This window comes from Siniperca chuatsi, linkage group LG21 (genome assembly GCF_020085105.1).
Source record: "Siniperca chuatsi isolate FFG_IHB_CAS linkage group LG21, ASM2008510v1, whole genome shotgun sequence".
In the NCBI taxonomy this organism is placed as follows: Eukaryota; Metazoa; Chordata; class Actinopteri; order Centrarchiformes; family Sinipercidae; genus Siniperca; species Siniperca chuatsi.
In genome coordinates, this window is record NC_058062.1 from 19,303,647 (window position 1) to 19,317,888 (window position 14,242).

General features: G+C 41.6%; 1 protein-coding gene across 11 annotated transcripts in view; it reads right to left on the reverse strand.

Moving 5' to 3' along the window:
• LOC122868395 (histone acetyltransferase KAT7-like) overlaps positions 1–14,242 on the reverse strand; it is a 27,369-nt gene continuing 13,127 nt past the window's right edge. For all 11 annotated transcript variants that reach the window (XM_044180271.1, XM_044180272.1, XM_044180273.1 and 8 more), the window contains 6 exons: positions 13,202–13,291; positions 11,914–12,054; positions 11,566–11,659; positions 11,153–11,299; positions 6,208–6,314; positions 1–6,081 (listed from right to left, as the gene is read on the reverse strand). In XM_044180271.1, the coding sequence (XP_044036206.1) occupies positions 5,983–6,081; positions 6,208–6,314; positions 11,153–11,299; positions 11,566–11,659; positions 11,914–12,054; positions 13,202–13,291 (678 nt within the window). In that variant the 3' untranslated portion in view covers positions 1–5,982. The remainder of the gene's footprint in view (positions 6,082–6,207; positions 6,315–11,152; positions 11,300–11,565; positions 11,660–11,913; positions 12,055–13,201; positions 13,292–14,242) is intronic.

Consider the following 14,242-nt stretch of genomic DNA (forward strand, 5'->3'; position numbering starts at 1 on the left):
TCATGTTTCACCATTTGCATTTATTATAGGGGAAGGAAGCGGGAGAAGCAAGTACAAAAGCACAACTGAGCTACATATCGACGCCTCGCTACTTTTGTGTCTCTGCATTGAGTGTGTAGTTTAAATAGGAAGCAGGGTGCGTTGAAGTGCTGCGGTACTACAACAGCTCGCTGGTGGCCTATGGAAGGTGATGGAATGACTCTAACTGTGACCCTATTCACATGTGTTAATAACCAGCAAGGTGCTCTGAAGCTGCCCATCTATAGCTGCCACTGGCACAGAAAACAACTGCAAGACAACAGGATGAAAAATAAATGAGAGAAATAAAAATGGACTGTGACGTTAAAACAGACAGACAAAAAAGGAAAAAAAATCCCTTTCAGATACTTTCACGATTAAGTATGATCGGTTTGTGATGTTAAACACATTGTACGTTTTTTTTTTTTGACAAAGTTTTGTAAATTATGGTTTAATGAGACTTTTCCAGTCAAGAAATAGTTACATTCAGGTCTCTTTTCTGCTACCATGAGAATTTCTCTTCTCATATATTCTCTACTTATTATGGATTTTTCCTTGCATGTTAAATATCAGTACAAAATGGTAGCCCTAAAAAGATGCCCATCCTCTTTTATTCTGAGGAACTGAAACCAAAACCGCTGATTACTTCAATCACTCCATCTTACCTATGTAGGTAATATCTCAACATAACAAAAACAAAAGTACAGTCAAGAACAAAATTGGCCCAGTCATGAATGGAACATCATCATCATCAAGAGTTGTGTTTTAGGATGTATTTTTCAAGTCCTTCAAAAAGTAAGTGCACTTTCCTGTAAATGAACTTAAGAATGGGCAAAGACAAAAAAACAAACAAACACTGTCTACACTCACAATAGCCAGGAGTGATTTCGGTCAGCAGCACATTTCAGAGAGGTTTATTGAGAACAGGTGCTAAAAGGATAAATGTAGTACTTTGAAATGCATGGCCTTTTTGTATTGATTTTAAGTCTGCCAGTCAGTGACGTGCCTCCTGAAGCCCTTCATGTAAAACCCAAATGAAGACAGGAAAACCAACCACAGGATTAGAGCAAATATAAACATGTAAAACACAGATAAATCCACAGATGGTAGAATGAAAACATCGCTATTAAAAAAAACAAGACACAAAGAAAAACATCTTCAACCTTATTGAATTTAAAGGCAACATTTCTTTACTATGAAATAAGAAAAGCAAATGTAACTCAAGGCTGTAGTCTGTAAGGAAAAAGATGCCTCTACATATGAAATTGACAAAAAAAGCATTCTGAATAAAAAAAATTGTTGATTCAATCTGACATTGTTGGCCACACACCTCCAATTTCACAGCCAACTGCTGTCTAACCTTATGCACAATGTTTAAAGGAATAGTGCGACATTTTTGGGGAATACACTTATTTGCATTCTTGCTGACAGATGAGAAGATTCATACCACTCGCATGTAGTAGCTAGCTGTAGTAGGCTATTGGCGGTAGCTACACATAGCCGGCTAGCTTAGCTTAGCATAAAGACTTGAAACAGGGGGAAACAGCTAGCCTGGCTCTGTCCAAAGGTAACAAAATCTCCCTACCAGCACCTCTAAAGCTCACTAATTAACATTTTAAAGCTTGTTTGTGTAATCTGTACAAAAACCGAAGTGTAAAAATGACAAGTTGTTGTTTTACAGGGGGTTATGTGCTGTAGCGAGGCTAACTGTTTCCCCCTGTTTCCAGTCTCTGTGGTAAGCTAAGCTAACCGGCTGCTGGCTGTAGTTTCATATTTACAGTACATGAGAGTGGCATCAATCTTCTCATCTTACTCAAGCCCAAAATGTCAAACTATTCCTTTAACAAATCTTAAAAGCTGGTTACAAAATTCACATGTTGATCCAAATCAATAAATATGGAGACTGTCAATAAAATAAAATCAGTTTTCAATCAAACACAGTGGGCTGTAAAGAACAAAAAATATTACAAAAATGCTGCCGACCATGCTTACTGGTCTTACACAAAAAAGTTGTGCTTGTATTTTCCTAACTGCTTGTAGCAGCAATGATGGTGGTAACAAGTAGTGACAATGTGCAAAAGTGACATGTTGTGATTCAATCATATGTCACTTCTGATTACAGGAGATAAACGTTTGAAATGTAAATGACTTCTGTCATTGTCTTTGTTGTTGGGGGGATGCCCTGGGTTCTCCCTCCTGTACCTTTCAAGAGCTTCTAGACACATTCAAATCTACATATAATTTTGAGATAAATATTTATATTCACAAGGAAGCCGGTCCTATAGAGTAGACATTCCTCTACCAGACTTTGTCTTTTACGTTCTACGCAGTTAACATATTTTTTAAGAATATAAATAGCATATATTTTTTTTAGAAATCTAGTAAAAAAAAAAAAAAAAAAAAAACACAGCTGAACACAGCTACATAGTCTCACATGTTAACACACACAGAATAAAAAAGGAGAACAAAAGAAGCTTAAAATGGGCTGTTCTTTTTTTTTTTATACAGTGGTAAACCTTAGAGGTAGAAAAAGTATAAAATATCATTGAGAACTTTAACAAAACCACCACATAAGGACACAGAAAAACCAGCAACATGTTTGAGAGCTCCAACGCTAACTAGCAGCTGAGATTCCCCATGTATCTTTACTATTCAGAATATAACTGTGGACATTATAAAACAACACAGCCATCACTAAGATAACGGGCCCTATCTTACATCTGGCGCAAAGTGGCATACAGCGCAGCGCAAGTGTTATTGCTAGTTTCTGACCGACGTAGAGTTGTCATTTTCACGCCCAGTGCCCAGGTTGTGTAAGTAGCGCCCATCTGTGCACCCATGGGAGTGTTGGTCTTAAAATGAGATGTGGTCAGGTGCATTGCTATCTTGAGGCAGCAGAAAGCACCATTGACCAACAAAAATCTGGTCTAAAATCAATGGCGCAGTATTTTCCTGCTATTTAAAGGGCGCATTATTCAGTGGGTAAGATGCATCTGCATAGGCGTAGGAATATGGAAGTTAGTTTAGTTAGTTAGGCAAAGAAAAATGCTGTCTGACAGCAAGGTAAAGCGGTGAAAATATTCTTAATATAGTGTACACTTAAACTGATACTGATTTTTTTGAGGTAGGCCTCCTGTCTGCATCTCCAAACAGGGGGAACTATCCCTTTAATTAACAATTTACAACAATTTGAGAACGTTTTACACTACATCAGACAGCAAACTTGAAACCCAAAATACTGTATGTCAAAGCAGCCACAGTAACTGCACAGTCAACATCACGGAACTAATGCATGAGAACTGCAAGGAGACGAAGAGGGAGTGGCAGCGCCTGGACGCAGGTGAGAGATGTGACCCACGACCACTTCATCTTAGTTTATTATAAAGCAGCGCGGTGAGGATACAGACGTTTCATGCAGACGAGCGTGTAGTGCATTCACTTCACTGATAAAACACAGAATTTTAGAGTAATATTAGTCTTTATGATCAAAGAAAGTCTTTATATCACTTCGACACTTCTGGCCATATTCGCACGCTCCCTCTCTCTCTCTCTCTCTCTTTCTGCTGCAAGTCTGCATTACACTTTAAAAAAAAAAAAAATCAATGTGTGGTTTTTATAATGCGCCATTCATCCGCCATTTAAATAGCAATGTGCCAGGTGCGGGCGCACCTAAAGGTTAAAAAAGAAGGCAAGACAGGTGGTCACAAAACACATCCAGGTAGGTCCCATCCTGGTGACATAACACACTCCAAACATGGCCAATGGCAGCTATAGCTTCCTGACTAACCGCCTGACTGCTGTGATGGGTTAAATACTGGACACAATGTGTGTGTGTTTGTTGCATGAGAGAGACACTGAGTTACTGATTTTACTCTTGATTCAAAAAACCTTTAGTTGATGGGATGCATGATGTAAGGCAACATCACTCTGCAGCTGATACCCATTCGTCACATCATTAAGTACCACAACATGTGAAATGAGAATATAGTTAATATTAGGTAATATTTCATCAGTTTTCCTTTTCTTTTCTTTTCTTTTTTTTTTTGCAACTGCCTTTTCCAGTCTGTGTGGGAACTCTGTATTTAGTCATGTGACCTGAGTGGTAAATCGAAGTCCTATTCCTAGAAACTATGCATTGTGGACCCAGGCCTTGTCCTGTTTAATCACAGCCAGCTGGTCTGTGTCTGCCTAAACGCGCTGCATGAGTCAACGTACTGCCGACCTGCGTTGTGTCGACCGTCTCCACAACAGAATGAAATGAAGCGCAGGTTCAATACCAGCTGTCGCAGATTGGATTAGCCGGTGTGCCTGGTGCTCTTGGCTAATCAAGTGTCTGGGTGGAGGTGCACTAACAATGCATAATTACTTTCACTTTTCAGAAAACAAATGAAGTCGAGGAGACATCAGCAGTGAATGATCCTACGTAGACTGACATCACTGGCTGTTACGTTTCTCGTTATTTTCTTGTTTTAGTCATACTGTATGTTGGACACGCATCTTAGTTGGAGCCTGAAACCGAAAATATTAAATCTAAACATAAATGATGAATATCTGCTTCTCTACTATAGAAACCCAACGTGTTCAAAATTTAATAAATATAAAAGGTATTATGAAATATATAATCACATAAATAAATTGTGTAAAATATATAAATGAACCAACAATTCATGAAATAATTGAAGAAATTATCAAAACTTAACTCATTATTATGAAATGTTATTTTATCATTCATTTTCATAACAGAATTTTATTGAATATCGTTTTTATTTCATTATATTTTCTTTCAAAATGGCCTTTTCTCCCATTGACAGTGACACAGAAACTAAACCTGGTAGCAGTTGTTGAAGCTTGCTAGCTTAAATGGCAAGGGGGCATGTGATTGGCTGAAAAGTGAGAGAGCGGTGACGCCACTGACATGAAAAGTGACATCTGAAATACAAAGGACATTATGAAATGTGACATTATGAAATGAAATAAAAGTTACTGGGAAAAGTGCATTTATGACATTAATAGACTCTTGAAAAAGGCCATTGTGAAATAAAAATGATCTATTAATATATATATATATATATAATAAAAAAAGAAGACCTATAAAACTAAGAAAATAAGAATGATGAAATGACATTTGATTTGAGTTTGAATAATTTCTTAAATTATTTAACTATTGTTTAATTTATATATTTTACACAATTTATTTATGTGATTATTTATTTCAGAATTATTTATGCATTTAATATTGCACACTTTGGGGCTCCATACAAAAAACTAATTAGCAAAATCCAAAAAGGCCATGTAATATATTACTAGAATTTAAGTGAGTAACAGCCAGTGGCATACAGTTGTTTCCATGTATGACCACCAGGCTATAGAGTCTAGTTTGTCATCAAACATATTGCTTATTGCTTTCAGTACATCTAAACTATAACTCTTTTGTTACAATTAGCTCAACTAAGTATTCAAGGACATCTGAAGCTGCAATATTGCAATGATGCTATACAGTACAATTTTAAATGTTTATTTCAAACAAAGCCCTCCCTGATCCCTTGATGGCTGCAGCTTGGTCAAATTTTGCAGAGCCAGATCTTACAAACTGACAACACACAGCCAGATTTTAAGCATGGAAAACATTTCTGATAATTCATTCCTGTATTAGGCTCATTTTCTTCTAATTTCATGTAATGTCCAAACAAAGTTTTATACTCTGGACAGGCATCCTATCATTGAGCTAATGTTGTATTTTTTTGGACTGAAGTCAATTTCCCGAGCCACGACAATGCCTGCTGAACCCAGAGTAATGGCTGACTCTGTAAGTGACTGAATGTGCTGTAGCTGCTGAAAGCGTTTTGTACAAGAGTGTGTGTGTGTGGGGGGGTTTAGGCTCACGGTGAGCATGCCAGTGTGCGGAGGAGGATCTGTTTGTGTGTGTGTGTGTGTTTTGGGTTAGGAGTGAGAGAGGAAGCTCCTCTACGACCCTTTAGGCGGTGTCCATTTTAAGGCTGTGGGGTCAATGGTCTTGCCATTACCACGTTTGGTCTCCTTGGCCTTCCAGTCGTCGATAAGGTCCTATAGAAAGAAAATGCACCTTAGTTGGCTACACTAACATTATGTAATAAAACCAGCTGGGAGTTTTTACCAAACGGACAGAACAGAAAGACATTCTGACTTAAATTTGATCATTTTGTTTCCTACCTGTCTCTTTAAAACCAGGTGCTTTCCCTTCCAGTATTTGAGCATCTGGAGGGATTGCAGTGTGCTGACAATATCCACTGGGTTCACTGCCGTCTCCTGACTGATCTCTGTGAACACAAGTGTGGGACAAGAGGACGTCAAACTGATGGGATCGGGACTGTCTGATTAAGAAGACAGCCATGCTAGCGGCTCTGTGAGGTTGTACTTAGGCACAGTAGTGCTTCAAGCTAAATGCTAATGTCAGCATGCTAACACGCTCACAATGACAATAGTTTGACATTTTTGGAAATATGCTTTTTTCCTTTCTTGCAAGGAGTTAGATGAGAAGATTGATATTAATTTCATATCTATCCAGTAAATATAAGGATACAGCCAGCAGCTGCTTAGCTTAGCTTAGCACAAAGACTGGAAACAGGGGGAAAGTGCTATCTTAGTTAATGGTAAAGGTAATGTAATCCACCTACCAGCACCTCGAAAGCTCACTAATGACCATGTAATATCTCATTTGTTTAAACTGTACAAAAACCAAAGTGTAAAAATGACAAGCCATGGTATTACAGAGTGTTATGTGCCGGACTATTTCTTAGCAGGCAACCAGTGGAGACTTCTCAAGTAACTCTCAACAAGAAAGCAAACAAGCAAATTTCCCCAAATGTCGATCTATTGCTTAAACATGCTGATGTTTAGCAGCTAAAATGTTTACTATATACACCATCTTTCTTCAACATTTGCTGATTGGCACTTAACACAGAGTACAGCTGAGGATGATGGGAATGTCATTAGTTTTGCAGGTATTTGGTCATAAACCAAAGTTTTGGACAAATTAAAATTATGACCTGATGATGGGTGCTAGATGAAAAGTTAAGGGATCACCAAAGTTATTTCAGTTCATCCTGTGTGGGATGTGAATTAAGTTACATATTCACAGTAACATCAAACCATTTAAAGAAATTCAGAAGTCAAAGGGAGACTTGCTATACAGATGCATCATTGTTGTGCCTTGTGCTGTATCTATGCAACTGAAAAACCACTCAATATTATAAAACTTTAGCTAAAGTATGACCACATTCACAGCTCTTTTTATAAATACTCTGAATATAGTTAGAACTAATCAGAAGGCTTTTGATGACAAAACCCACTTTGAACAATGTTTGCTAATCTCTACAGGCATGGCGGAGAATGGCAGAGGCGGTCGAATCATAGCGGTGCAGTGAGAACGCATTTTAAATATAGACTGGGATGACTGAGAAGAGTTATTTGTATTACCCTGTGTGAGTTGAAAACATCTTCCTAAATTCAAAATAACATGCAGAGAGAACAGAAGAGGCTTGGACGGGAGGGAACAGAGTGTTGTTACCGAACTATTCGCTATTTTGTCACACTGTCGTGGCTGCTGTCTGACCCTGGAGAAAATCCATTAGCTGATGCTTTCGCTACCGCTTTATTTAGTGTGACAAAAAAGATTTTTGAATTGCAGTGAATCAGAGTTACTCATCTAAAGCTGAGGGCAATATTGTGTCTTAGTTAGCTGTAGTTGTCAAAGTGAAATTATCGAAACTCTACAGTGCCTACTGTGGTATGTATAATTAGTGCTGTTAAAATTATGATAGGTCAATGACCATCTACTATTTTAAATGCTAAAAATCCCACCAGTCCATATTTAATAAGAACAGCAGGAATTCTCAGTGAGGAGGTAGGGAGCCAGAAGAATTACTGACAGTCACGATTTAACGCCATTCAGCTTGAGAGAACAGCCTAACAGTAGCACTCTGCAGTAATGTTTTTTCGAGTGGGTCCCGTTTTGTCTATATCGAGCAAGAAAACGAGGACACCCATGCACACGACAGTGGGCGACGCACTACACATTCCTGTGATCGGTTTCACGTCATTCCGTTGATTGACAGTTGTTTGCAGAAACACACAATGAAATGTAGCAAAGCGACAACAAAGGCAGTGAAGGAGAAAAGCGCAAGCAAGTAAACTTGGGTATAAACAATGCGCAGTTTAAAATATTCAAAAAATTGGCTTTTCAAATGTTTTGGGAGGAAGGAAATGCATTCAACACATTTGTTGGATTGTCACGTGATCAATTACCGTATTGTGATATATACCATTACTGTGTTAGAAGATTTTGGCCCACCCCTAGTCTGAGGCATCTGAATGAAAAGTACATTTAGCAGGAATTGGGAGAACGAGCTCTGATGTCACCTGCCGGCGTGTTCAAAGACTTTTACATAAGCAACTTGACTAAATTACTTCAAAACAAACACTGTATCATTACCAACTTTTATGCATGCTAGCAGCGTGGCTCTAGGGATGGGAATGTCGGCCCACCACGTTGGTCCAGACTGAAATATCTCACCAACAATCAGATGGGTTGCCATGAAATTTAGTACAGTCATTCATGGTTCCCAGAGGATGAATCCTAATGACTTATGAATTGTAATAACTTCAGCAATCCCTTAGCGCTTCATCTAGTGCCAAAATCAGGTCAAAATGTCTTTATCCAGTAGGTTTGTTTTTGAGAAAATACCTGCAAAACTAAAGACATTCTCATCAGCCTCAGCTGTTTAGTGCTAATTAGCATATGTTAGCATGCTAAGCTAAGATGGTGAACATTATACCTGCTTATCATCCCCATTGTCATTGTGAGTATGTTAGCATACTGACATTAGCATTGAGCTCAAAGCACCACTGTGATCCATCCATCCATCCATCTTCTTCCGCTTATCCGGGGCCGGGTCGCGGGGGCAGCAGTCTAAGCAGAGACTCCCAGACTTCCTTCGCCCCAGACACTTCCTCCAGCTCCTCCGGGGGGATCCCGAGGCGTTCCCAGGCCAGCCGAGAGACATAGTCCCTCCAGCGTGTCCTGGGTCTTCCCCGGGGCCGCCTCCCGGTGGGACATGCCCAGAACACCTCCCGAGGAGGCGTCCAGGAGGCATCCGGATCAGATGCCCTAGCCACCTCAGCTGGCTCCTCTCGGACGTGGAGGAGCAGCGGCTCTACTCCGAGCTCCCCGTGTGACTGAGCTCCTCACCCTATCTCTAAGGGAGCGCCCAGCCACTCGGCGGAGGAAGCCCATTCGGCCGCTTGTATCCGCGATCTTGTCCTTTCGGTCACTACCCAAAGCTCATGACCATAGGTGAGGGCAGGAGCGTAGATTGACCGGTAAATCGAGAGCTTTGTCTTTCGACTCAGCTCCTTCTTTACCACAACGGTCCGATACAGCGCCCGCATCACTGCAGACGCTGCACCGATCCGCCTGTCAATCTCACGCTCCATCCGTCCCTCACTCGTGAACAAGACCCCGAGATACTTAAACTCCTCCACTTGGGGCAAGGACTCCCCACCCACGCGAAGAGAGCAAACCACCTTTTTCCGGTCAAGAACCATGGCCTCAGATTTGGAAGAGCTGATTCTCATCCCAGCTGCTTCACACTCGGCTGCAAACCGTCCCAGTGCATGCTGCAGGTCCTGGTTTGAAGAAGCCATCAGAACGACATCATCTGCAAACAGCAGAGATGAGATCCTGTGGTTCCCAAACCGGACACCCTCCGGCCCCTGACTGCGCCTAGAAATTCTGTCCATATAAATTATGAACAGAACCGGTGACAAAGGGCAGCCCTGGCGGAGTCCAACATGCACCGGGAACAGGTCTGACTTACTGCCGGCAATGCGAACACAGCTCCTGCTCGGTTATACAGGGACCGGACAGCCCTTAGCAAAGGGCCCCGGACCCCATACTCCCAGAGCACTCCCCCAAAGCGCCCGGGGCACACGGTCGAATGCCTTCTCAAGATCCACAAAGCACATGTGGACTGGTTGGGCAAACTCCCATGAACCCTCGAGCACCCGATGGAGAGTATAGAGCTGGTCCAGTGTTCCACGACCGGGGACGAAAACCACTCTGCTCCTCCTGAATCCGAGGTTCGACTATCGGACCAATTCTCCTCTCCAGTACCCTGGAATAGACCTTACCGGGAGGCTGAGAAGTGTGATCCTCTGTGATTGGAACACACCCTCCGGTCCCCTTCTTATACAGAGGGACCACCACCCCGGTCTGCCAGTCCAGAGGCACTGTCCCAGATCGCCACGCGATGTTGCAGAGACGTGTCAGCCAAGACAGTCCCACAACATCCAGAGACTTAAGATACTCAGGACGGATCTCATCCACCCCGAAGCCTTGCCACCAAGGAGCTTGCCAACAACCTCAGTGACTTCGGCCAGGGTGATGGATGAGTCCGCCTCCGGTCCCCAGCCTCCGCTTCCTCTTCGGAAGGCGTGACAGCGGGATTGAGGAGATCCTCAAAGTATTCCTTCCACCGTCCGACAACATCCCCAGTCGAGGTCAACAGCTCTCCACCCGCACCGTACAAGGTGTTGGTGAAGCACTGCTTCCCCCTCCTGAGCCGTCGGACTCTGTGATGGCCTGCCTAAGTACAGCCTCACAGAGCCGCTAGTGTGGCTGTAGAGTCTTAGTCTTGTTTTTGTTTTCATCACAGTAGCAGGGCTTTTCTCTGGAATGGATATAACCAGCAGAGACAAAACCGATGTACTAAGCAGGATGTTCCCTCAGGCCTCTGTATGTGTTTTGGATCACCCAGTCTCATGTGCATCCACCTTCACTCATCACCTGAACACTGACTTGGAGTGGCCTCAGTGTTCTCTGATCCATTCACAAAGGCAGACACACATGAATGCATGCGTGCACATATTAACACACACACACACACACACACACACATACGGTTTCAAGAATTGTTGTCCTCTTTGGGGTTTTCACATCCCTTCTGATATTACACAGTTTACGTTACAGGTTTTGCCTCTAATGAATTACTTAGCCAGCAATGATTCTGAGCTCTGGACGCACCAATGCCCACTTCCTCTCTCCCAAATTGTTCCGAACTTTTTTCCAGCATTTTGGAGAGTGTGGTCCAGTTCTGACCTTTGATAGAGATCTCCTTGCCCTGAAAGTTGTTCAGGTAGCGCAGCAACACCTCCTTCCAGTAACTCCGGTAGCTGATAAGGCCCAAGTCAGACAGTGGGCGCTCAGGTGAACCCACCTTCTCCTCCACCTTGGACAACAGGTAACCTTAAAGGACAGATCAGATAGAGCTTTTTGTTGGCTATACTCTTCCTAAAGCATTTACTTTTCCCACTGAGAAAACAGAAATAAGGATACAGACATATGATACAATAAAAAATGAATGACTGCAACACCCAAATAATAATAAGCGTGTGTAGAGTTTTCCTCAGAAGGGCAAGTGCTTCAGAAAACCTTCTAAATCTGGTGTGCTTTGCAGAATCCCTTGGCCAGACACACAAAGAGGAATACACACACTGGGTGTCTGTACTCACTGAAGTCTATGAGCATCTTGCCGTAGCCCTGCCTCATGTACTGCGGCATGGTGAGGATGCAGGACACGTTGTAGTTCAGGAAAGAGTTCTTCTCCTGCAGAAGGAGTGACATGGGTTTTTCTTAGATGAAAACCACTATCTTATCCAATTAGTGTGTGTCACATACACTAGCTAGAAAAAAACATTGTAGTATATTACTTTATAAATTACCCATTTGTGGAGTTACTTAATATTCTTCTAAAAAGAGTTTGTCAAATGTCTCTTATCTGGGAAACACTGGACTTAAACATTCTTGTACAAGTAATCCAGCTGAAAGCAAGAGGACTATGTAATTGGGTCCCATGTTACCTTGGAGAAGTATCCGACTAGATGGCACCCTGTGTTGTCAGCTTCGGTCATGACATAGAAGAGGAAAGGTTCAACATCGTAATACAGAGTCTTGTGGTCCAGAAAGAGTTTCGCCAGCAGACACAAGTTCTGGCAGTAAATCTGTGAGGAGGAGCATCATAAACATTATCATTTATCAAAGCCTATAGGGAACACAGTTGGCTAATCTCACACAGACGAGAGCTCCATCTCGTTAGGTATGGGAGTCTTAGGTTCAGGCACAAAAATTGGTTTAAAAAGGTCAGAGACACAGGTCACACTTCAAGCTAAAGAGGTAACGCTACAGGAAACCAACCAGAAGGGCCACTTTTTACATTCACAGCCAATCACACAAAAGGGAGCATCACCTCTCCTTAATGCTCATACTGTTGATGACCTCGTCTATGGGAGCCATTGTAGGCGTCAAGGGACCTTCGAGTGATTTTCTCCACAGGGGGGAAAACACTGGTTTGATTTAAGAATTATACCACCTTAATCTGAATGAATTTGGAGTTTATTAAGATACCAAATTCAACTAAAATAAACTTAATGCAAAATAAATATTCATGAGATTAACATCATCATGGCTTGCCAGTTTACTGAGAATTATTATTATTTTGTTTTAGATTTCATGTACATTGGTAGAACAACGTATACAGTTCAGTATTTGTTAGGAAAGTTCTCCCCCTCTGACAGCTGCCTCAGGGGAACATCCTCTGTCGCACCAGACGGTGTGACATCACCTACTGTATAATATTCTCCATGACTGTCACGTCCTCTTGACCGCCTCCTATCTAAGCCACGGGCCGCTTTGCTTTAGCAAGATGTTTTTTAGTATCTAACTTTCAAACCATCCTCTCCTGGTATTGTCCCAGTACGGCGGTGCTCCGATGACACGTCATTGGCAGCTGTATTCATATTTTCTAATTGTTTCGAGTCCCCCTAATACGACTACTGACACTGCCATATGTGTTATGTTGTAACGGAGTGGAATAGCCCTATATAGCATTGATTATGCTAATGACCAAATGTCACAAACGCACACCTTCTCAACAACAGGTGGCGTTCATCACGTTGAAACAAGCTATTTCTGACAAAGTTTGTGCAGTTAAGTTTGGTGAGCGTGACTCGGAACACTCGGACGAGAAAACCTTGAGGAAAAAAGTAAGAGAGGTTTAGGATAAGAGCACGAAAATGTTCTTGCACGAGGCCAAATGATTCCTGGCCCTTCTGGGGGACAGCCAGGAGGTGCTGTGCAGCGCTCTTTTACCTTGTTCTTCTTTCCGTCCACCTCAAAGACAGAGATGTTCCCCTTCCTGTAGATCTCGTCACCTGGAGGGTGCTTCCACACACACTTGGCCTTTATGCAACAGAGATGAGAGGAAGCGGCAGAGGTTAGCTTGTTTAAATGTTAGTAACATTTCACTTCCACATAGTGGCCATTTTGGACAAAAAAATGTTCACATCTTTAGTCTGTGACCAGGCTTAAAAGGATTCTCCAGTGATTTAGTATTGCACTAAGGTAAGACGAGGGACTCACAAGAGAGAAAAAATGGGTGGTCAAGTGTTTTTAAAAATGTTTTAATCCCAGTGGACTGTTCTTATTGTTATTCTAATTCTCTTTTTAATATTTGATTGCAAAAATTGCCAGTCTGCTACAAACAACAGTGTTGTGTTGCTATTGTATATTTGTTTGACATACTAGCTCCAAACCCTTTACCCAGTGCAGTAAAAGGTCCTCTTCTCGCTTCTCTCACTCCAATATAGAAACGGTGGGAACTGAATCAGAAGGGCAAAGTTACACAGTCTATCTAAATGGAGTCTGCATGGTCTAGGAATACAATTATCAGTCGCCTTAGGCATTGAGATAGTAAGGTTATAGTTTGAACTAAGGCAATAGCCCAGACTCATTTTGTGCCACAGTCCACTTTCACTTTAATGCTTCAACATCACTGACTGGAAGCTTCAATCTTTTTGGTTATCGGTCAAAGACATTTTAGCTAAGATAAAGTAGTTTTTTGTTTTTTCCCTTATTGAAATGTGGAACGAATAAGAGAACGAGAAAACTGATCATCAAAATACTGAAACAGAAGAATGCATCTTTTAACAGGCCCATGTTTGTTTCCCAGTTTTTCTAATACATCATCTCCACAGTGGAAAGACCAGTGAAACTTCAAAGTCCAAAAACAGTCTAACACATTATATACTGCATGGTTGGTGTACATGTGCAATTGTTTTCTTAATACAGTGCTGTTTGGTTATAAATATATAACAAAACAGCGCTGTATACACTTTTCATCATGTTATGATG